Source organism: Falco biarmicus, chromosome 7 (genome assembly GCF_023638135.1).
Source record: "Falco biarmicus isolate bFalBia1 chromosome 7, bFalBia1.pri, whole genome shotgun sequence".
Taxonomy (NCBI): Eukaryota; Metazoa; Chordata; class Aves; order Falconiformes; family Falconidae; genus Falco; species Falco biarmicus.
The window spans coordinates 40,585,492-40,609,545 of record NC_079294.1 but is presented as its reverse complement, the minus strand read 5'-3'; the positions used below and the strand labels follow the sequence as shown (position 1 = coordinate 40,609,545).

Here is a 24,054-nt window from a genome sequence, read left to right as displayed (position 1 = left end):
AAGAAACTATAAATGTTCTTAGATTTTTAATATGACTGGCTACTTTTAAAATGAAAGTTTCCTCAATTAACAAAGGTCTAAACAATTTCTCAGTGGGAATGAGAACATTTCACAATTTTTGCATTTACTTTCACAGACACGAAAATGGGGCGGAGTAGAGCAGATACATGGGACATAATGAGAACCAGAACTTTTCACAAAAAGCTCTAAGCTCTGTACTGGCCACTGGATCTTTCTTTCTAATACTAAGACATAATCCAAATTAAATTGAAATACAAAAGAAATTATAAAGCTTCTGCATTGTTACTCAGATACCTGAAAATTCATTTGTTGCTCCTGTAACTTTTCCAAATGCTGAATCCGTTGCACCATGAATGCATTCATTTGCTTTTCAAGCTCACTGACTCTTTCGTGACAGTGGTGCTTCTCATCTGGAGTCTTCATATTTATTTGCTGTTCAGCAACACACTGCAGTTGTCTGTCTGTCTCCTGTAGTTTATGAAGTAATGCTGAAACCGAGTTAACTTTTGCTTCCAAATCATTTTGAACCTGCAAGAAAGGGAAAAACAAACCCACCCAAAAAACAAGGAAGGGAAAAAACCTTACTGCAAAAGAGGTGCAAGCATGAAGAAAAGAAAACCTCCTTCCCATCATCATGGAAAGATTTCCTTCCCAGAAGACACAAATAAAATCCTAGTTAACCCTAACGTTTGCTGGTTTAGCATTAATATGAAATTATTCTAAAAGATAAATCAAATGGTCTTTGTCCATTTGCCCATTTAGCCAAATCCAAATTAGTTCTCTCTCATATATTGGTCAGTCAGTCAGTCAGTCAAAGATTACTAACACACAGAAAACAGTAAGCAGCTACATTTGGTTTCTTACTCCAGTACTGATAATTTCAGGCTTGCTTAGAACATCTACTACTTTAAGTGGACAAATAACTAGTATTACAACAAGCCACTTACTTTAAGAAGTGGAGCTGTAGTAGCAATTGCAGCAGCAGTTGCTGCTGCGATGGTGGTTGCAGAATTAGCTTCTCTGTGCGCTGATGTGGTGTCATGATGAACACTTTCCTTTTTTTCTGTAAAGGCATTTCCTAAGAACTGTACCTTCACCTCCTTAAGTACAGGAGTATTTTGAGTTCTATAAAAATAAACAAGTGCCTGTAAATAGCATTGTTTTCTCTATATCCCTTCCAAGCAAATGATTTCCCACATATAGCATTGATATCACTACTTATATAAGCTTTTCTCCTGAAGCTTGAAGGATAGCTTGAAACCTAAGAAACAATTTTATTCTCATCTTTTAGCATGACAGAAGAAATTTCTCAGAATTATGTTACATATTCTAATATAAAAGGCATATCCCTGTGCTGACTGCAACCGCAACAAAGAATATGTTTACAGGTTGTATTTTGCAAAGTTCAGTGTACTAGTAGCAAAGTCCAACTAAATTTCCAATCTTCAAGATTTCCAGCCTATGGATGAACAGTATGTATAATATTTTTAAAGACAGAAAAGGACACGGTTTTGGCATGAAATGAATTTTCTATCAGAGAAGATCTTGCCTGACTCTTCTATCATGAAATCATAAATTAAAAAGGTCTGAAGGCATTACCTAAAATATACAAAAAGTAAGATACTCCAGTGAGCTCTGAGTGATAAAATAAAAACACCTTCATAGACAGAAAAAGAATACAGAGAACAATAAAGAATACTTTTTCCTTACTATGCATTTTGGTAGAAATTGAAGTAGTAGTATAGTAGTATATCTGTACAGAAACAGAACAGCTGAGACACTAACAACAATACATACTTACTTTTGCTTTAATACTGCCATCAGTGCCTCTTTCTGGCCAGTAGCATACTGAGAAATAAGAACATCATCTGTGGGGAAGGAGATAAAAGCATACTTTTAAAAAACGGACACAAAACGTATATTTTAGATGTAGACACAAAGCATTATTCCAACACATACAATTTTGCTGTGTGGAATCTGTTCCCTGCACAAACCACATTATCTATTGAGATAATAAATTGTCTCCTGTCACTAAGCAGCAGACTTAAATCATGAGGACACTAAGAGTAGGCTTGATTTAACACAATTTTATATACTATTAAATGTTGGTATCAATAAAATCTTTTTGGTATGATGTGAAAACAATACCTTATCTTCATAAAATGGGGAGGGGGAAATACCATATAAATGGTGATTTGAGCCCAGACAACCCATTCAACAAAACCCTGCAAATTCTAACTTGAAAAAAATTTAATTAAAAAACCCCAACTCTGATATAAATAATTTCCCTGCAGTAATCATAAATTGCAACAAATTTTCTAAATAGCTTTAAATTATGCTAAAAGGATTGCAGGCTTTCCTTCATCCACTGTTTGCTGGGCAGAAGTAACAAACCAAGATGCAGCAGGTTCAGTTTTTGTCTACTGCTGATTACACACAGCTAGTACACACATGCTGATAAGCCAGCTAGCTGCTGCCTCTGTAAGCATAAAAAAAGGAAACTGAATTATTGATTTTTGGCCTTAAATGGGGGTATTGATTAGTGTTTCTTTCCTCTACATAGCCACAGATACCCAATAAATTTGCAGATGTGTATTTTCTGTAAAAAATCTTCACTTCCCCAAACCTGACTCAAACTGACTGGCAGATTCAGAAGTTAAAGGAAAAGGCATTGACAATGTGATTTCTTTGATTCTTAAGGATTAAAAATATACTTTTTATGGTGTAGGTTACTTGCAGAAAAATACATATTTGTAGTACAATTACTCACAACAGGAAAATGCATCCAAACATGGTCCCACCCCCAAATTCTGTATTCAGAGACACGACTAGTTTGAATAGCAAAAGGAATCTCAATATTCTGGTGCACTGGTAGAAGTCCCTCTCAATCACAAGAGCTACCTAAGCTAGTGTAATGCCAGCAAGAACGAAGTAAAATTTGCAGAATTTAAGAATGTAAATGGCAATCAAATGTTATCAAAGAAACGTTTGAATATTTTCACTCAAAATTTCTATATTGAAGAAAAATATCTAAGATAAAATTAAAGCTCTCTTTTCCTCTAACTAATCAGTTTTCTTACACAAAAGAGGCTGTAGCAGTACATTGATGCATCTCACCTTTAGGTCTTCTGCTCTCTTCCAGTAGCAGTGAAGGATCTTCTTGTACTGCAGCTTCTCTAGGATAATCCTTCACAAGAAAAGCAGAAAAGCATATGTCAAAGCCCCTGGTATCAGTGGCCAAAATTTTAGAAGTGAATGAAACTGCTGAACATACAAATGTGAGCATCTCCACATGCGAACACAAGGTCTTGGAACAAAACATGTTAAGATCTCTACCGCAGAATAATCTGGACTTTGTAGTCAAGAACTCACATGACATTTTAGGAAAATAAACCCTAGAAACAAAATTCAAATTAAAAGTATATATTGTAAGTGCTGATTAAGTGTATTCTCATTTCTGGCCAAAGAAGTAGTAGTGAAACTACATACGTCTAAGTTTATACAAGGTGCTAATCTCAAACAATTCAGGATTACCCCTACACACAGAATTAAGTCATAAAGGCAAGTCAGGAAAACAAAACCCTCTTACTTAACCACCATACTTTTGAAATTTTTGTTCAGCTCACTAGCCCTACTTTGAGCCATTCAGAGACACTGCTGCAATCCTTCCACAGTACAGGTTAATTTTATCCTCCTGCATTCTTACCCTATATGGATGCCCTAGAGACAAGATTCCACTTTATGTAAGGCATAACAAACAAATCAAAAGGAAATAAGCCTTTTAAGTATTAAAGAGTTCCATGTAAACTAATTTCCATTTCATTATTTATGAAGAGAAAAAGCTACAAAAAGTTTTAGGGTTTTTAACAAATATTGTGCCATCTGTAATCGCCTTTTCAAAGGAAGAATTACACTAAAATTTGAAAACAAGCCTTGGTATTAATTATGCAACATGTAGCAGTACAGTAAAAACAAAGCCCCTCTAAAAACTTCAGCATTAATATCACATTAGTGGCAACAGAGAAGAAAGGAGCTGCACAGTAACTGTGCAGAAGCTGAGCCAAACAAATATTTGCTATGCTTTTACAGAAGCTACAACTTTTTGAGAAAAAATCCTGTTCTCTTAGTTAAGGATTGCAGGAAGCAACAGTAACTTTCCTTACCATCGGTGATAAAACCATGGGCTCTGTAGAATTTTCTACTGAAAGCAGATGTTCTGGATGTCCTTCAGTACTCGGGACTACTAAAATAAAAAGAGTTTTACTGTGGTCATAACGATTTGTTATGCATTTTCAGTATACTTTGACTAACCCAAATGTCAACATTTCCTCTGCCTGTATCTTTGAATATCTAAATGTAATGACTTTCATAACACACATGACCACATCATCAAGCCGAAGCTTACAAATATTAATTAATTCTGTGAGCCTGGATTATAGACTTGTTTTATAATACATGAAAAAGTCTCTGAAAAACAGAGCATTAAAAAAATCGACAATGTCTAGCTCAAATTCAAGTCTAAAGATGATAAAACATAGAAAGTACTTGTCTAGAGAGACAACTGTAACTATATGATAACACATAATACTGAGGACAGTACACACTTTAGTTATGTCAGACTAAACTGTCTTCCTAACACTGTAAAAAGAACACCTTTGGAAGCTGTTTGAACCTTGACCCCAAAAAGACTACAATTCCTAAATGCCAAAGACTGTAATTGATATGTATTTTAAAGAAACAAAATGAGTATTATATCTGAATAGGTAAGTAACTGAGATTGTGTCAGTTTTGAATTTGAAAAGTACATGGTACATTGCTACAGTCCCATTCTATTACAAAAAGACATAAAATTATGTCCTTAATACTACAACAAATAGTTTAAAAGAAAAGTTCCATATAAGCATGCAATTTATTTTTTTTCCATTTTGTTTACTCTTCTGGGTGAGCTTCATTGGTACTGGCAGTTGACCAGTATATGCTTTTTGTGTCAAGCAGGTCGGGTTTAGGAGGGGTAGGGCTGGTTTGTTTGTTTTCCAAAACCACAAGGGAAGAAACATAATCTTAACAAGTAAAATTTAAATTTATGGTAGAAAGCAGGAAAACTTGGGGTTTTTCCTAATTTTTTTTAATAGCTAACTGACCAGCTCTGAAAATCGTATTGCTCCATAAAAGCTGAAAAAACTCTGCAAATTAAAAAAAAAAAGACTAGAACTGAACGACTTTCTTAGAAAGCCTACTTCCAACATTTAACGTTTTTTACCTTCCAAGCATCAAAAAACCACTTCTTTAAAAAGGCAAGCTTGTACAGCTATAGCTTGAACATCTACCAGCTCAAACTCTCCAGAAAACATCTTGAAAGAAGCAGCTAAAGAGAAGTGTTTAAAAGACTTCTGATCTGTCTTCCAGTACAAAACCACAAAATAATTCACAAAATTTTATGAAAACACAAAGACAGCCCAAATACTGGGACTACTCAGGGCTGTCTGTTGGCAGGAACAATATTGTTAGGCACAGATTTGCTTGCTGACTGTACTTCGGGCATGAAATTGAAGAGATACATACGGCGTCTAAAATGGTAAGTTACAAACTGCATTAAAACCTGACAGACTGGAAAGGCATTTCCTTCTTAACTTTCTCATTTAGGTCCCTGTAGGCACATGGTTTTTCATTAAAACCTTCCTGCGCAGGACATTTGCGAAACGCCACGGTGAGTCACGACTCCTCTGATAAAGGGGAGAGCTGCCTAATAATTAAGGAGTTAGAATCTGGAATCAGGGCTGTCCTGCGAAGGGAGCTCCGGCTGACCAGCTCACCCTGCCCAACGCCCTCTTCCCGCGGCACACACGGTTTGGGGAAACAAACACAACTTTTTGAGAGTGCTCGTATTTGCAGAACCAGAACACCCGAACGCCTTAATTATAAAGCTACCAGGTGACTCGGAACATGGCGCGGGGGTGTTACCTCAGCGCACGGTAAGTCACCCACCTGGCGGGGCGCTGCGGGGGGCGCTGCGGGGGGCGCTGCGGGGGGCGCTGCGGGGGGCGCTGCGGGGGGCGCTGCGGGGGGCGCTGCGGGGGGCGCTGCGGGGGGCGCTGCGGGGGGCGCTGCGGGGGGCTGCCGGGCACGGAGCCCCGCCTGCCGCCCGTCCCGGGGAAGCGCAGGCTGCCCCACCTGCAGCCGGAGCGGCACCGGCGGCCTGGCAGGGAGAAACCACCTCACGCAGCTTCTTGACAGCGATCGTCACTTTTTTCATACGGCCACCAGCTCCCGTCACAGCGTCGATGGGCTTCTCCCTGTGGACGCCTGTGGAGTGAATGAGTACGTCGCCCGCCGTGAGGCTGGCCAGGGAGTCCTGGCTGAAGCTGGAATGGCTTTCCGCTTCCATGAGGATCTCATCACGCAGCTCTGGAAGGGAGGCCAAAACCGCTCCCCTGACAAAGCGGCAATCCCTGCGGGACGGGCGCTACGGCGGCAGCGGCAGCCTCAGCCGCCCCGCCGCCCGCCCCCGCGCAGAGACAGCAGCCAGAAGGCTCCGGGGAATAGCTTCCCCCCCCGCGTCCCGGGCACGCCACACGGACAGAGAACACCGCCGCGGCCCGGCCCGCTCCCCGCCGCCCGCACCGGAAGCGCCCGCTGCCAGAGCAACGGCGCCAGCCTGCGCCGCCTCACGCCCGCGCACAGTCCGCTCCTCAATAGTGCCCGAAGGAAACCCGCGCCCGGGCCCCGCCCGCTGCCGGTAGTGCAGCGAGGGGGGCGGATAACAGCGCTGCGCCGCGGCTCGGCGCGCCCAGCTGTCGGTGAGTCCGCGCTCGCTGATTCGCCGCTGTGGCGAATCGGCGGGGCCCGTAGGGTGGTAGCGGGCCGCCCCGCCCCTCCTGCGCGGTCCGGGCTCGTGGCGGTGCGGGTGAGTACGCGCGCGGGTGGCGGCAGCGCCGCTGCGGGGCCGCTCCGGGCCGGGCCGGGCCGCCTCACGGCAGGCGGGCCCTGCGGCGGGGGGCGCTGTTAGTGGGGCCGGAGCTGTGCCGCGCTCGGCGGGGAGGCAGGGCCGGAGGGCGATAAAGGTGCCGCGGGTGCCGGAGAGTCCGTCCCTTCCCGGGAGCCATCCTGGTGCCGGGGCCTTTCCCTCGGCCCGGATGGGGGGAGGGGGCGCGCTCGGGTACCGCCAGCGGCCTGGCGGGCGCCGGGTCTGCGGGCCGAGGTTGGGCTCGGCTCTCCCTGGGCAAAGGAACTCAAGGTGCCCTTGTAAGTAAGGAGCGGAGGGTGTAGGTAAAAAAGAAACAAAAACCGAACTACTGTGAAATTCCTTTATCTCAAACCACTCCAGCACAGGGGTTGATTTTATTGGGTCAAAAGTATCAGCCAGGCCTAACCTAACTTAAATAGGAGCACACTTCTGGAAAAATATGTTTTCTCCCAAGGTAGATGCCCTTGCATGTGTTCAGTCTGCACAGTGAGGCCCTTGGGCTGTCTGATTTCAGACATTGTTAATTCATCTTTGGCCTTAGGAGGCCTTTTACCATTGAGCCCTTTTTTTTCTTTCTTTTTTTTTTTTTTTTTTCTTTCAGAGCAGGGTCTAGCTCACAGCTATGAGATCATGCATTATAATAACCTGTGCACCTGGTACGCCTTCCAATCCAGCCACCTTCAGACCAGCCCCTTTCGTATCTCACCATGTGCCTCTGAAGGCTGACCATAGTGTGCAGAGGAAGAAGGAAACCTTTCTGTAACTGCGTTGCAAGCAGCAGCCCAAAGGAAAGCAGCTCCAGGAGCAGGGAGAGCCCAGGTTCTGCCTTCTCGGCAGGACAGGGCTGCTGCTACCACCTTGCTGGGCTGGTGCCGAATGAGAGTGTTGGCCACTCAGGCACGTGGCACCAGGCGTTCAGTGTTAAATTGCCTCTTGCCCTGAATTTTACGTGATTAGTTTAGCAGCCTGCTTGTTTCATAGGTGTTCATAGTTTGATTAGATTCAGTAAAAGAGCCCTTTAAATCAGTGAGGTTTTTAAAATGTGACGTCAGTCAAGTTCTAGCCTAGTAATTTCCAACAATATCTGGACACATTTCTTTGACTTGATATTTTTGTTTATCTTTTCCTTTTTATGCACATGCAGAAACACTTGAGTGGTGTTCTGTGTGTACAATTGGAAGGGAAGGCTTAAAAAGAATCATGGCCATCTATGTATAGAATAAGTCATACCTACACCTAATTCAGACTTGTTAATCAGGATAACAAGCGTGTAGGATTTACGGTGTCTCTCCTTAGCCCTTCTCCCCCGGTAAAATGTAGCTCCTTACAAAAATGTTGAAAAAAACCCAAAATACAGGGTTTGTTTAGTTTCCATGGGAAAGGATACTGTTGACTCAAGGTTAGGTAATAGACACTGATGTTGATTACATCAGTGGAAAAAAACCACCTTCACTGCATTTTATAGTGCATGCTTCACCTGTAATAGCTCCAGGCTGTTCAGTGGATGGAGGTTTTTCAGCCACCCGGCAATATATTTATAATAATCAAAAGCTCCATTCCAGTTATTAGCGCTTAGGAGTTGAATTCACAAGCCCTCTGCCTCTGAAGGTCCAGAGGTCCAGCTGGGGAGGCTGTATTCCCACAGATAAGTTTTAGAAGAGTTCTGACATCCTAATTCTGGCTCCTCTTCCTCCTGCCATGGAAGCAGGTGATTGACACAGGTTAGCTAGGAACCCTTAACCTTAATCACTGTTTTTATTTAATAAAGTAGCTTCACCTTTTAAAAAAAGCTGTCATTCTGTAGTGATTTCATGTTTCTGTGGCAATGGGAGTGGCAGCTGCAGCAGAAGCAAATATTAGAAGTGTTTTCCACATTCTAAAACAGGGCTGGGATCTGGAATGGACCTTGCACAGAGAATTGGTTTGAGTAAGTCTTTATTATCTTTGGAAAGAGGATGGCAAATCCATTATGCCTAACCATGAGAAATCTAAAACCTTAAGTTATCCTTAACTGCTAATTTTGCTCAGAGAGGCTTATCTTAAAAGAATTCTCTTTAGAACATCAAAATGTATTTGGAAGAGCTCCAGGCCCCTTCAGGAAGGGAGATTTCCCAGCTGTTGCTACTTTCCTGGTGAATCAGCATGTCCAGACCGTGTGACCCTTGTTGCAGAGGTTTATTCAGAGATACTTGCTTCCTTCAGTGTGACATGTTTAAAAGTGCAATACTGAATTTTCAAATTACATTTACCCCAGAGGAAACAAATCCAGGCTCCATAGGCTTAAACCTGAAGCATGGTGGAGTTGTTCGAGCAGCAGTGTAACATCTGTGCTGTGTTAGTCAAGGTGCCCAGCCCCATAATGGGCTTCTCCATCCCCCGTTTGGTTTTTTTTTTCTTGTTTCACAGGCTGAAGGGAAAGGGGACAAACAAGAAAACTTGAAATTAGGTATTTCACAGAATCAGAGAATGGTTTGGGTTGGAAACGACCTTAAAGACCACCTAGTTCCAACCCCTCTGCCATGAGCAGGGACACCTTCCACTAGCCCAGGTTCCTCCAAGCCCTGTCCAACCTGGTCTTGAGCACTTCCAGGGATGGGGCAGCCACAGCTGTTCTGGGCAACCTCTTCCAGTGCCTCAGAATTTCTTCCTAATATCTAATCTAAATCTACCCTCTTTCAATTGAAAGTCATTCCCCCTTGTCCTATAACTACCTGCCCTTGTAAAAAGTCCCTCAGCTTTCTTGTCAGCCCCTTTAGGTACTCGAAGGCTGCTATAAGGTCCCTCTGGAGCCTTCTCTTCTCTAGGCTGAACAGCCCCAACTCTCTCATCCAGTCTTCACAGGAGAGGTGCTTCACCAGAGTGGAGTAGAGGGGGAGCATCCCATCCCTCGACCTGCTGGCCACGCTGCTCTGCTGCAGCTCTAGATTTGATTGGCTTTCTGGGCTGCAAGCACACATTGCTGGGCCATGCTGAGCTCCTCATCAACCAGCACCCCCAAGTCCTCCTCCTTCGGGCTGCTCTCAATCCATTCTCTGCCCAGCCTGTATCTGTGCTTGGGATTGCCCCAAGCCATGTGCAGGACCTTGCACTTGGCCTTGTTGAACTTCATAAGGCTCACATGGGCCCACCTCTCAGGGCTGTTGAGGTCCCTCTGGATTGCATCTCTGCCTTCCAGCATGTTGACTGCATCACTTGGCTTCATGTCGCTGGCAAACTTGCTGAGGGTGCACTTGATCCCAGCATCCATGTGGTTGACGAGGACATTAAACAGTGCCAGTCCCCATACTGACCTCCGAGGAATATTTGTCACTAGTTTCCACTTGGACGTTGAGACATTGAGTGCAGCTCTTTGAGTGTGACCATCCAGCCAATTCCTTATCCACTGGGTGGTCCATCTATCAAATCCATGTCTCCAGTTTAGAGACAAGGATGACATGTGGGACAGCGTCAGATGCTCTGTACAGGTCAGGTATATGACATCAGTTCCTCTTCCCTCGTCCACCAACGCTGTAACCCCATTGTAGAAGGCCACCAAATTTGTCAAGCACAGTTTATCCTTAGTGAAGCCATGTTGGTTGTCACCAATCACCTATTTTTTTCCACGTGCCTTAGTACGGTTTTCAGGAGGATCTGCTCCATGATCTTGCTGGGCACTGAGGTGGGACTGAGCAGCCTATAGTTCCCCAGGTCTTCTTTATTTCCCTTTTTAAAAAGGGAGGTTACGTTTCCCCTTTTCCAGTCAGTGGGAACTTCACCAGACTGCCACAACTTTTCAAATATAATGGATTGTGCTTCGCCACTTCACACCCCAGTTCCCTCGTGACCTGTGAATGCATCTCATCAGGTCCTATGGACTTGTGCACCTCCAGGTTACTTAGATGTTCTTGAACCTGGTTTTCTCCTACAGCAGGCAGTTCTTCATTCTCCCAGTCCCTGCCTTTGCCTTCTGCAACTTGGCCTGTATGGCTGGAGCACTTAAAAGACTTTAGGAATAAACCAGATATCCCCATTTCAGGGAACGCTCAGGTAGTGCATTTTAGATTTTAAGGCAACTGCCTGTAATTTATAGCTGCTGAACAGGTGCAGTAGAGCCATATAATTTCACTGCCTGCTATGTGGCAAGTGTAAAATACCTGTAGAGGGACAAGTGCTTCAGACACTTAAAATCAGATAGTGCCATTATGCTGATTTAAATCAGAGCTATTTCCCAAATGCAAGTGTAAAAGCTTTGTAGAACTGCAGTTCAGTAAATCTGTAATTTTAAGCTGCCAAACTAGTTGCAGAAGAACAAAAGGTCAGGTTTGTTATAAAGACATAATGAAGAAATACTGAGCGTGAGAAAATGGCACTGACAGTTGAAGCTTTTAGCTTTCTGTGCTTGGGAAGAGGACAAAAGCCTTTCCTGTCCTCTGCAGTTTCTAACGTTGGTTAATAATCTACTTAGTGACAATTTATAAAGTCAGTTTGATTTTTCTTCTGACAGGCTGAGAAATGAGAGAGTGGAGTTGGCATTCATTTTCACTAGTTGTTGTCCCAGGAGACAGTCATGTCCACTTCTCTTAAAACAAGCTAGAGGTTTATATTAACCTGAGTAACACCTTATTTCTTCTGAGCAACCATATTCTGTAGGTTCTCCGTAAGAGTAACCTGTGTGACCTGTCTGCCCATGAGGAATTGTTGGTCAGGGGGTGGGGGGTGTATGCGTCTTAAATCCATGAGTCGTACATGCTTTTCACCTCCAAACCCTGAATTGGCTTGCTGTGCAGTGATAAAGTGTAATGTTAAGAGGCAGATGTTACAATAGCTTTGCAGCTGGGAAGGAAGTGTAGGGAGAGTGCATGCTTGTGAGAGCTGCACAGTGCTATTTTTAGTTGCTTAGCTTTCGTTCTGTTGTAGAAATAATTATTAATGTCTTTTTGTTCTTGTTCAGAAGGCTTGCTTGCCCTCTCCCTTCCCCCTGCCAGAAGACTGGAATAGTTTAAGCCTTCTAAAACATGAATGTCGTCTTCAAAATTTGGCAAAGTGTAATACAAGATGAGTTTGAAGTAGCCCTTGCTAAAGCGCTAAATGAACTTTTTTCACAAAGTAATTACACTTCAGTGCTGGTTTTTCTTCCATAAGTTGATGTGAATTAAACTGAAGGATCTTGTTCTTGTCAACGTGTAATACTAGCTTGCATTATTGTCTGTGATAGGTCTTACGTAATACATAAATTAAGGGGAAAGAGTAGCTTTCAGTAGTCTTGTAGGAAACCTGCAGGGATACTTTCAAGCGTTAACTTGTTTACCGTTGGATTAGGAATGTGACTCTTCCTTGAGGATGCCTGCTTAAATTCTTGGATTCATGGCTGTTCATTCTTCCCTTTTTCTTTGTCTGTTTTGCTTCCTTTAAGGCCATTCTCATTCTTCTATCTTTTCTTGCATTTAATTCACTATATTCAATGACCAGAACATTTGCTCTAGTTTAAGTGTTTGATGAGAATGCAGCTATGTAGAAACAAGGCATCTGCATGCTGGCTTATGCTGCATCTATTCAGAGTGTCTACCATTTTACACTTGCTTTTTTTCCTTACTGTTTTTGCAGATGATATCTAAAGGCACTGAAACTGTAAGGCTAGAAATTGTTATTGCTTGCTTCACCCCCCACTCCTGCCCTAGTTCTACTGTGTGAGTTTGAAAGCATTTCTAAAACACTTTTTTTCTTTTTTTAAAAAAAGTCACTTTAATGGTTTGAAATGCTTAAAAAGTGTTAAACGGCCAGCATTTAACAGGTGGATCTGGGAAGGTTTCATGGAACTGATCTTAGATGTTCTTTTGACTTAATACATTTCAAATAGATAATTTTCCTTGAAGTGGATGGCTTGAAAGTTTGCTAGTAAAGCTGCATTTAAACACGTTTCAAGGATGTATACAATTACATTCTGTTGTAAAATGTTGCAGTTCATATGTATGCTTTTTGTGTGAAACTCAACTTTTATCTTCAGAATAGGTGACTCAATCACCAGTGGTAGAATATGGCTGGACAAATATCAGAATCTGATCAGATCAAGCAGGTAAGATGCTGTATTCATGAGTGGTGGCTTTGAAGGTCTTCTGTTACTTGGTCACATAGAGTAAAAGGTGTAGGGCATGGTGGACAAAAAAAATTAAGTTATCACCTGAGTTAAGACTACTTCTGTAGCAACCAAAATTTAAACATTTGATTCAAGTACTAGCAGCATTTGGTGTTGAAATCTTCTGACTGATAGTAAATTTTTCTAGTGACTTGTCCTTTAAATGACAGTGTCACCAGATGTCCCATGCAGCTGTGTGTAAGAAAAATTAATGTAGAATCTTTTTTAATACTCATTGTCCAATTTTTATTTAATAGTTCAAGGAGTTTCTTGGAACATATAATAAACTTACAGAAAACTGCTTCCTGGATTGCATAAAGGATTTCACTAGCAGAGAGGTTAAACCAGAGGAGGTAGGTAAATGCTTTTAATGACCCTTTCTTTGGTAAAATTGCTGTGTAGCATTCAAATTTCAGAAGTAACTTACGTTTTGATCTTTCAACTAGCTAACAAGCTAGGCAGCAGTCTTTAGTGGAGTATAGGTATCTGGCGTGTAGCTTCCAAGTGAGACAGGAAGCAGTTAGTGGAAGAAATAGCTTGTCTGTAGTTCTGCTTCTCCAAATACATCCAAAGCTGATGACAAATACTTCTTTGCATCCTAACAGTCTGTTTACAAAAGGAGACTGACCAGCCAACTAACCAACGATGTGTTGTCTGATGTATTACATCATCAGCTACAGACAAACTATGGGCTTCTGATGGATGGTATCTCTATGGACATGAAAGTTGCCCACCTACAGTCTGCATCTCATTCTTTGAAGGCAGAACCCTACTGAAATAGTTGTTTACCTACCCACGTTCTCTGCATTGTAGTGAGTCATGGAAACACCGGCCTCCAAAGCTCTGGCTGTTAAATCCACTTCTCAGCATTGCAGGGAGCTCCATCACGTAGTTATCTGCAAAAAAAGATTAAGCTATTGGTAAGATTAGTTGCATAGGTTTTGCCTCTCCTCTCCTGTTGAGAGGCTGTTTCAGAATCTTGTAATTTTGTTGGTTAAGAGTCTAATAACCTTTGCTTGACTCTGCTGGCAGGGGGAAAAAACCTGAAGTTCTAACCATTGGTTTTGAGCATTATCTGCCTCCTTGGAGTTTAACTCCTCAGCACAGGCAAAAAAATCATGTCTCCTTTCAGCTTCTGTTCTGCTGTGCTAAACAAAGCTCTCTTAGCTTCCCAAGACAGATTCCTTGTTTCCCTGATCTTCTCTGCATCTGCTTTAGTGGAATTTTTATTGATGACAGGAGGTCAGAATGATTCTGGGTAAGGTCTTGTTACTGTCTTTTACCAACTCATTTTGAATTGCTTGAACAATACAAGGAGTGCCAGTTAACAGAATTGACAGAAATGTTAGCAGCACAATCTCTTTACCTTTCTGGAATGATACTTGATTATTAGTATAATCCTCTACTATATTAGTAGAGGATTATACTTCTTTCTTCTGCCTCCCAAAGTGTTACTAGAATTTCTGTAAAAGTAATGGTTTGTGTAGTCTTTTATTAAAGACCTGGGATTCAAAACTGAAGAATGCTCATTGGAAAGGAACTGAAGATTATTTAGACCCGAAGAATATTCTTAGATTCTGATCTGCTGTTTTTTGCATCTGTGACCTGCAAAGGGGCCATGTCTGGTAGTACAGGAGCCGTCTGTTAACGATGAAGGCTAGGAAGAAACTTTCTTACGGGAAGTTTTGTCCGTAATTATCCGTTACGGGGTTTCTTCCAGAGTATCTGGTTCTGGCCCATGCTGGAAACGGGACACTGGTCTAGATGGACCACTGGTCTGATCTGGTATGGAAATTTTTATGTTCCTCTTTAAAGTTGTAGTTTCTTGTTAAATAACTAAGATTAATACCTCCATGAACTTCCTTTAAGATTCTGCATTTGAAGAAACAGCTTCTGACCTCTTTCCCTACTGCAAGTCTAGACTTCCCTGGGAACTAGATCACAAATATCAAGCTTTCTGGGAGCAGTAGCTTGGGGTAGTTCCAGAATTTGTTTCCTAGTGAGACTTAACTCCTGCTTAACAGGTTTTGCTGTAGCTGATGCCAGGTTGAGGAGAGAGAAGGGTGGGTAGTGTGCATAGCTGCCGTGGGTTTTTTTGTCTTGTTCACTTTCAGCCCTTCTGCTTTTTACATCCCTTTATACTGAGCAAAATCAAAGCAATTTCTGGTTTTCTAGTAATCATGCAGAGCAGTCATCTTTCCATCTAAATTTTTTAACTTTTACAGTGATAGCAAGATTTAGAACCATGATAGACAATATCTTGTTGGTAGAACTGTTGCTCAGAAATAATCTCGTAACTCTTTCTCTACTCTTAAAGAAAGGAAAAAAAACACCCTCTAAGTTTAAAAAAATAATATGATGGTGGAGTAGGCCCTGGTATTTATTTCTTTGTCCAGCTGACTGATAGAACTTCAGAGGGTGCTCTGGTTGCTTTTGTGAAGGTTAAGCAAGCAGGTACAAGCAGACTGATAAGAGCTAATAGAAAGAAGGTCAAAAAAAGGTTAAACTGAGCTAGCACAGAGTAGACCATATTTGGTTGTCAAAAATAGTATGTGTTTGTAAACAGAATTAAAAAAAGGATACTAATTCAATAGATCTAGTATTTATTGCAAAATAAAATGCTTTATATACTTTAATTTAACAAGAGTACCCCAAGAATGAAATGGTAATATCTTCTGGACCTGAAATGCTTTCCATGAAGACTTTCACATGAGAGCAAACATTTGAAGATTCAGACTCCCACAAAACCTAAACGTCACGATTTCCGCTGCATAGAGAGGCTGTGCACATTTAGGCCCTCATCCTGAGGCTTAACACAGAATGTGAGATGTAGTCACCTAATAAGTTACCCTTGTATATGAGTATATTTTGGGTCCTGTCTGGGGAAGTGTTTTAATTACTGTTTAAAGCCTTGTTTCCCTCTTCCTCTAGATGACCTGCGCAGACCACTGCCTACAGAAGTATTTAAAAATGACACAAAGGATCTCCATGAGATTTCAGGAGTACCATATTCAGCAGAATGAAGCTCTGGCAGCTAAAGCAGGACTGCTTAGCCAACCTCGTTAGACAAGAGCACTCTGTTCAGACTTTACAAGCAGTGCCAGTGTTCGTTGGGCAAGAACACAATTTGGATTTTCTTACTGTCAGGATGTATGTCCAGCAACTCTGAAGAAAGTTCTAGATGCCGTTCAGACAGTGGAAACCATGAAGGGTTAAACAAGAAGTTAATCATGGTGGACTGGCAATGGAGTCTGTTTCTGAGGTCCTTTTCACTCTGCAGTGGAGTAGTATTGATACAAACTTTTCCAGGGCCCACAGACCGGTATGTTTAAATTTCAGGGGTGGTGGGAGTGTTATACTTCCTGTCTGCTAGGGTTGGTTCAGATGAAAAAAGTGTAATATGGGAAATACACTGTTTTTTTATTTAATTCAAGTGAAATAAATGGGAACTGTATACTTGTACGTATGTTCTTTCCAAAGCTGCATTTTTAGGACAGCGCTTGAGAGCAGTGTTTTGTTTGCTGTGGTCTCAGTCCTTAGCTACTACAGAGTTTTGTGCATTCATTGCTGCTTTAAGTTGCTGAGAGTTAACAGAATTAGTGACTTCGTTTCAGCAGCTGGGGATTTGTGAATATATTATTTCTTTTAATTTGGGAAGAACTTGTGTTGAGCTGCCTTCACAGAGCCTCATGATCACTCTGACTCCTAGAATGCTGGATGGCGATGATTAGAGCATCAAGCCAAGGGTAGTTATAAATGGCAGGCAACTGCTGTAACTAATGAGTGCAGGTAGGCAGGGATGTGCTGCCAGTTTATCCCTAGGTTGTGTTTGCCTTGTGCCTCACCAGGTCATTTACAAAGGATGTGAGTGTGTCATTAGCAGCACTTGTGCTCAAGGCAACTGCTATGCACGCCTTGTCTCCCTCGGGGTTCTCCAAACCCAGCTTCCTTGCATGATGCCAGCACGGTGCACTCTGAGCACTAAGCTGGCTGGCAGTTTTCTTCTTTAGTTGTGTGAATGCCAACAGAAAGTATACAGTATGCACAAAAAAATATCTTTTTTGCTGCTGATGGAGTACAGAGAGAAGTGCATGGAAACTACCTGCTCTGATGTTGTGGTTTAGAAAAAACACCAGTCCTTTGAAAGGATCTTGGTAGCTGAAATCCTGCAGCCAGCTTGTTAGTACAGCGGAATGATAGCTAATAGGCACACTTTCCTTTAGTTCAAACTAATAAAATACAGTAACAAAAAGAACTGAACATCAGGATTACCGTATTGATTTTTAGATTTCAAGCCGTGAAGACTGAAACAAAGCTGTTTCATGTCAGCTGCCAGGTCTGCTGTTGAGTAGAAAGGCAACAATAAGGAACAGAAATGGCAGGAAGCCTGTACACATGGGTTTTTTTGTTGTTGTTTCCTTCTCTGTAGCTTTTATTTCCAGGAGCAGTTTGAAAGAATGATTTCCTGCCTTGCTTTTTTGTTTTCTTTCTCTGCTACTCAAACTCTCTGCTATCCAGGCTGTGGATTTCTAGGCCCTGACCGCAGTACTGTACACCTCCCACTTGCACTGGATACTAATGTCTTTGCTGCTGTTTAAAGTTGCCCCAGCTCTCCACAGAAATCTGTTTGTATGCCTTTCAAAGGTGGAAGAAACAAGTGTGTTCCTACAGTGTCATTTACATGTGCTTTGTGCTAGCCATATCACAGCCCTTTCCTACATAGCCCATGCCTTGTTACCTTGGAGATGGTTAAGAGCGAGCTAAAATAGTAAAGGCTAAAAAAGAGCCCAAATAAGGTAATAAGTCTCCAATGTCCTGGTTTTTTCAAAGGAATAACCGGACCAATAATGTCCAGATTGCTGTAATTAGGCCACAGACATTATGGCCAATTAGAAATAATATATCCGTAGTGAAGACTTAAGGCTTTCTTTAAAGCAGTCTTTTTGTTAAATGTTTGAAAGTAATGCATGATTGAAATGATCCCATTTTCCCTTGTGTCTTAGTGTGCAAAGAGAACAGGTACTCAGAAAAGTGACCGAAGAGTTTAAGTGACAGGATTAGAAAATGTTCATGTCTTCTGGGTAAAGCTCCTTTGGGCTAAAGTGAAGGGGGTTAAAAAAAAAAAAAAGTTACAGTTTTCCCCCATGTTTCAGTGTTTGGGGATTTGGGGGTAGGAAGATGTTTAAATGTTAAGACAGATCTACTGTACAAAAGGTTAAGCAAGTGTTAGAGGGACTTAGTTAATAAATTACTCACTTTCAGGTGCACCAGTTGCCTTTCACTGCAGTTTTAAAGCTGCCTTAACCCACTATTATCCAGGGGACACATATATTCTTAACATCTAATTAGATGGCACATCCCCCTGCCTCTCCCCATGCTGACTAAACAGGTAGATGGGGTGAAAAGTGTCATGGAGGTATGAGCATTGGGTTGATAGCTGCTACCCTGATATGAAGCTGGCCAGACAAAAACTTGACTTCCACAGGAGCAGTGTGCTTATAGTGACTGTTGTTTGCTTAATGGATGTGCCTGTTGATTATGACTATTTCAAAGCTAGAGTAGAAAATAAGTCGCAATGTTACGGCACAAAGATGCAGGTAAGGATGGAGTCACCAGCTTGCTCTTTTGGATAACTGGTTTAGTCCTAGCTCCATTTCACTCAAAAAATGTTGCGATCTTTCCACATCCTTCAATCCAGGTGAGTGATTGAAGAAAGATGATAAAAATACATTTTAGCTTGCGAGTAAAATGCATCTGTTTAACTAAAGCGTCCAGGTCATGCAGAAAGCAACAGTGAAAACTTTCTTAAAAGGTTAACTTGCTTTGCTGAGCTTTGACTTCCCTTTGTTTCCTTGATGAGTTAGCACGTCCTGATGTTACCTAGAAAATTGTACTCCGTAAGACTTTGTTGACAGGACTCGTGGGTTGAGAATGGTTCACAAGACAAAGTGTTTCAGTGCCTCCTCATGCTTGTTTTCTTGCTTGTATTGTCAAAGTGTTGGAGCTGGTCTTTCCTTCCTTGGAGCAAGGTCTCCCAGCACCCAGTCCTCAAAAATATTAACTGTAAATGCAAGAATCTGTATCTCTGCAGTGCCTGGATGGATGTAAAGGCTAGGAATGTCTACAAAGGCAGGCCAGGCTGAGTGTTTTCTCTCCCAGCGGAGTATTCAAACCTCTATGACATAGCTTAATCTGGAATGTTCTCCATCCCTCCTCTTGAATAGCTTCAAGTTTGCTTGAAACATAGTGAAATGCACAGCCAAAATTGGAATAAAAATGAGAATACAGCTTAGTCTCTAGATCCTAACTGAAAGGCAACAACATTTAAGGTAAGGTGTGTGGAGAGTAGGTGAATCACTTTGAGGCATATTAGGTGCAGGAACGGAACCAATTCTGATGGAAGGAGAAGCAAAGGGTGAAAAACTTGAGTGCTGTTGAGGGAGGAGTACCAAGAAAGCTGTGGCAAAAGTGAGCCAGAGTGGAGGCAGGAGGGGAGAGAAAGCGACAGGAGGTGCGGCCTGCCAAAAACTGGCTTGGTGAAACTGAGCTAGTAAACAGACGCTCATTTGGAGGTGATGTTTGTTGCAGCAGAGGAAGGAACACAGATCCTTCCTTCTGAAATGGGTGTCTGAACCAAAAGGCTGGAAAAGCATGCAATTACTACTTGGCCCACACAGCAATTCCAACAGGAAGGGTCAAATGAGAGTCTTGTTGCAGAATGCCTCGTACATCAGTGTACTGGCAGAATGATCAGATCAATCATCTGGAAGATTATAATAGAGGAGCGAAGTCCTAATTTCTATAACCTCCCACCAAGAACTTCAGCTACTGAGTTCTCTGTTTGCAATTGCGTCCTTTCCTTGCCCTCCATCTTTAAGAAGGTGTGGATTAAATACCTAATGCTCAGAGATAGATGGTGGCTGTGGCTTCAGTGCAAGGGGGCATTCCTCTGTATTTTAAAAATATCTAGCTCTGAGAACTGGAGTTTAAGCAACAGCTCTTGCTTCAGCATTTTCTGTTGGCTAGGTTAGGGAGTCAGCACACAGCATTTGAGGACTTGAGTTCAAATCTTGGAAAGTCCATTAAGCTCAGCTCCAAAATTTCTTGAACAAGTCTGGCCCAAACTTGGAAAAGCTGTAAAAGCAATTAGAGCTTGTGACAGCTGAACTTGCATCCTGCTTGCACCTTGATTTTCAAAAAGACAGCATTAAGAGAACTCTAATTGAAGTTACAGTTCTGCTAAATATTTTTTTTAACGTGTTTTATCTTAACTTCATGCTCCTTAGTGTTTTGGTGTTAGGTTCTTTCTGTAAACACAACAGGGAGCATTCAACATTCAAGCTGTAGTAGTTGAGGCCTGTAAAATGATGGTCATCTGTTTTCCCAGGATTTCTCATGCACAGAAACAGATGTAGCTGCAAGACATATGAAAGACCCTAAATCACTCTTTAAAAAAATGCCTACACTTTACACAGTGCTTGAATGGACTGTGGCTGGTAAAATTTTTTTATTCTGGAACTTGCTTTCCTTAATCTGAGGGAAAGTGAGAGGCCTGCTGTGAGAGCTGGGCTTGCTGTGTAAATATTTGAGGCAATATACTTGACACATCACCATTTGTTTATGTGACGTGAAGGGGAGCTTGCCTACATTTCAAAGAATCCAAGCAGAAATCCAGTTGGTGGCTATTTCTGTGTGTTACAGATCCTGCCGTTCCTGGGAGATGGCGCCGGGACCCTCTCCCCTCGCGGTGCCCAGTACAGCGCATCTCCGTGCGCTGCGGCCGCCGGGCCCAGCCCGGAGCGCTGTGCCAGCCCGGAGCGCTGTGCCAGCCCGGCTGAGGGCAGGGGCGGCCGAGCCCCCGCACCGGGCCCGCTCCAGCCTCCTGCGGCGCCGCCTGCCCGGGCCTGCGGGGGAGAGCGCCTCGGTGGCCCGCGGGAGACACGGACCCCCGGGGAGGGCGGCAAGGCCTGAGGAGAGGAGCTGTGGGACTCCAGCCCCGCCGCCTCCTGACCCCGGGGCCCACCGGCTCTGCCGGACGCGGCGGGGTGTCCCGGCCCCTCCGGCGGCCCGGCCTGGAACGGCCGCTGAGGGCGGGCACCGCCCGCTGCCCCCTTCCCCCTCCCCGCCGCCGCCCCCCGTAGCAGCGCGGTGGCGGCGGGTTCTGCAGCGCGTCCCGGGCGGCCGCCGCGCTCCGCCCTTCCCCCTGGAAGCGCCGCCCGGGCCGGGGCCGCGGAGGCTGAGGGGCGGCTGGGGCCGTGCGGGCGGCGGGCACCCCCCGTGACTCGCCCCGCAGGCGTGGGCACCCCGCGAGCCGCCGTGGGCGCCCCGGGCCGTGGCGGGGGGCGAGGGCCCTGCAGTTCGGGGGGGGAGGGGAATACCCGCCGGCGGCCCCAAGTGCTGCCTGCCGAGGGGCGCGCAGGGCCGAGGGGCGGGAGGTGCCCGGGTGGAGCCTGCGCCGCCACAGGGCCCGAAACCGAAACGAGAAGGAAAAAAGGCTACGGAGCGCAGGAAAGAACGATTGCGGGAGAGCCGACCCGACGCGGGCCATCGGGGACTGGAGGAGAAGCAGCAGCAGCCTGTGGAGACGCTGCTGGGGTGGCAGACGGTAGTCATTTGCAGCGGGGTGTACGCAGAAGGAATCAATTTTTTTTTCTTCCTCTTTTAAAATACATCTAAACCTTACCCATTATTAAGGCAAGCCATTTTCACGAAATGAATGGACATCAAGAGATACAGCTTTATGCTGTGCATGGCAATAGACAAGTGGCTTGTTAAAAAAAACACCCAAACAACTCTTGTGCAATATAATGCAAAGTATTTCCTACAAATCCCACCTCTTACCCCTCCTTACATAACTGGCATAGCTGGCAGGATCCTGGCAAATTGGGTCAAGCTGTACCCAGATGAGGATTATAAAAGGAATAGTTTAGAAAGAGCTGAAGACGCTGACAGGGCTGTAATGGAAACAGTGTTGGGTTACCCTGAAGAGCAGGGAGAGCCGTCGCCAGGAGCACCTACCCAGTCCCCACCAGCAAGGCTCAGAGCCAGTTAAGCAAACACACCACTGATAAACAACCTGCAGGTTTTCACAGCTGGGAGGGAGCTCTAGAGCCGATGTTCTCTGCTGGCAGGCAATGAAACAGACAAAGTAAGCATTGCAATGGTTGTGTGTGTTTTTTGGTTTTTTTTTTGTTTTTTTTTTTTTTTTTTTTTGAATGAGCTGTACTGGTGAATTAAAGCCAAGCATCATAAACCAAAGAGACACTCTTTAAGCTTTGAAAACTATTGGTATAGGACAAGCAGCAGCTTAAAGGTACTAACATGAATAGCAGGTAATCGCAGACCTGAAGGAGAACCAACCAGCACAGCCCTGCTCTAAAACAGAAAGTAGGATTTCTCTGAAAAGGGGAATAAGCAGCAACAGCAACATAGCGTTGAGATAATCCAAAACAAAGAGGAAGCCAGGAAAGTCCTGTTCTTAGAAAGTATGAAAAAGTCTGCTTTCACAATTAGGATTGCCTTATCTTTTCAGTATTTAAATGACACTGCAGCGAGTATTTGTCACTGGGCTGTGAGGAGTCACAAAATCCACCACTCAACTGCATTAAACCAGCACATATTCAGACCAGTAACACTGTAACACAAAAAACTGAATTTACATATTCCTTCAAAGCAACAGATGAAACTAATAAATGCTTGTGGAATTTTGTGAACTCAAGATTTCCAAAAGAAACAAAAACCCCACAATAAATACCAGCTACTTAGTGGTAACTAATAAAGGTAAATATTTTTCTACTTTCGCAGAGACTTCTTCAAAAAAATCATCCTGTTTGGTAGACGATAACATGGTAGAATGACAGATTTTTCTCAAAATTTGAGGGCAATAGCTTGATAAATAGTGTGAGCTAATTATAAAATGTGTTTTTCCTAAGCCCTGGAATTACAGTGAGCCAGTCTCTGGCAACATCCCCCTTGGTTCCACTGCTTTATTTAATGTTCCTTACCTCTCCAGAGGTAGCCTTTGTCCTGCACATGGCAGCAAATAATAAAATCCCAAGGATTTTATTCATTATTATTAATTATTCGTTATATTAATTAATTTATTAATTATTTATTATTATTTCCTTCTCCCAAGGAGAAGGAAAAACAACCAAGATTTTAGCGCAGTGTCTGCAGAACAGAAGGACACAGGGAAGTAAACAGCTCCACATACTTCTGTTAACACATTCATCTTTTGTTTCAGCTTGTAAATCTGTCTTCTAGCTCATCTGCCAGATTTGTTTCAAGCGATCAAACCAAACGTGCTCTTTTCTTAAAAAGAAAACAACAGCATTTCTTGGACTTAGTGCTGTAAAAGAATTCCAGTAACTGCTGCCCAAAAAACCCATTTGGCTGCCTCAGCTATCCAAGAATATTTTTAATGGGGAAAAGATGAACATTTAATAAGAAATCTTTTTTTTTTTTTTTTTCCAATATGAAATTCCATCTGGTTGACAAACCTAGCTGGAGAGAGAAGGTGCTCCCAAGAGTGGATAGTCAGATCGAGACACAGGAGTTGACAATCCCAAGATCCAGATTCTTCTCTCCAGCACCCCCTCAAAGCTATCCTGGGTCATTTTGGTAGCCATTACCATGTGCCTCCCTACATGTAAAATGAGAATACGTATCCATTTTAAAAATGTCTGCCTGGATTATTCCAATAACTGCACCTTTAAAAAAAAAATTAGATTCAATTGGAACCTGTGCAAAATACAGCAAACAGCGAAGAAGTGATTTTATCACCTTTTCTCTTTCACTGCTGTCCTTCAGGGTCTTCGTTGCTCCTCATGAAGGCCAGATACATTACACTTCACGAAAAACACTTTTACTTGTCCTTGTTATGCTTTCCTTTCACTGATAATTACTACTGTAAATGTGTTTAATCTCTGTTGAAATAATGGCTTGTTCTTCCTGTTCT

General features: G+C 43.1%; 2 protein-coding genes across 9 annotated transcripts in view; one reads left to right on the top strand and one right to left on the bottom strand.

Moving 5' to 3' along the window:
* The window catches only part of KIAA0586 (KIAA0586 ortholog), a 73,146-nt gene extending 67,088 nt beyond the window's left edge, over positions 1 to 6,058 (bottom strand). For 5 of the 7 annotated variants that reach the window (XR_008822942.1, XR_008822943.1, XM_056345507.1 and 2 more), the window contains exons 1-6: positions 6,007 to 6,058; positions 4,185 to 4,264; positions 3,139 to 3,208; positions 1,823 to 1,889; positions 969 to 1,146; positions 316 to 549 (exon numbers count right to left, since the gene is read on the bottom strand). Coding sequence is in view for 5 of the 7 variants with exons in the window: in XM_056345507.1 (XP_056201482.1) it covers positions 316 to 549; positions 969 to 1,146; positions 1,823 to 1,889; positions 3,139 to 3,208; positions 4,185 to 4,202 (567 nt within the window). In the remaining 2 variants the exon portion in view is untranslated. The remainder of the gene's footprint in view (positions 1 to 315; positions 550 to 968; positions 1,147 to 1,822; positions 1,890 to 3,138; positions 3,209 to 4,184; positions 4,265 to 6,006) is intronic. The other 2 variants (XM_056345509.1, XM_056345505.1) reach the window with 2 other exon arrangements.
* Positions 6,059 to 6,770: 712 nt separating this feature from the next.
* Positions 6,771 to 16,559, top strand: TIMM9 (translocase of inner mitochondrial membrane 9). Of its 2 annotated transcripts, none has more exons than XM_056345510.1 (4): positions 6,771 to 6,925; positions 12,969 to 13,037; positions 13,355 to 13,450; positions 16,029 to 16,559. In XM_056345510.1, exons 2-4 carry the CDS (start codon positions 12,999 to 13,001, stop codon positions 16,161 to 16,163), a joined length of 270 nt encoding a protein of 89 aa, XP_056201485.1. In that variant the 5' UTR covers positions 6,771 to 6,925; positions 12,969 to 12,998; the 3' UTR covers positions 16,164 to 16,559. The 2 variants fall into 2 exon arrangements, with proteins under 2 accessions (XP_056201485.1, XP_056201487.1); XM_056345512.1 differs by lacking the exon at positions 6,771 to 6,925 and adding an exon at positions 7,028 to 12,651.
* Positions 16,560 to 24,054: the final 7,495 nt, after the last annotated feature.

Excerpts from the sequence above, each read along its gene's own strand:
- TIMM9 (XM_056345510.1), top strand. The coding sequence starts at position 12,999 with ATGGCTGGACAAATATCAGAATCTGATCAGATCAAGCAG. Across the intron at positions 13,038-13,354 it reads AATCTGATCAGATCAAGCAG|TTCAAGGAGTTTCTTGGAAC; the intron begins GTAAGATGCTGT and ends TTTATTTAATAG. Across the intron at positions 13,451-16,028 it reads GAGAGGTTAAACCAGAGGAG|ATGACCTGCGCAGACCACTG; the intron begins GTAGGTAAATGC and ends CTCTTCCTCTAG.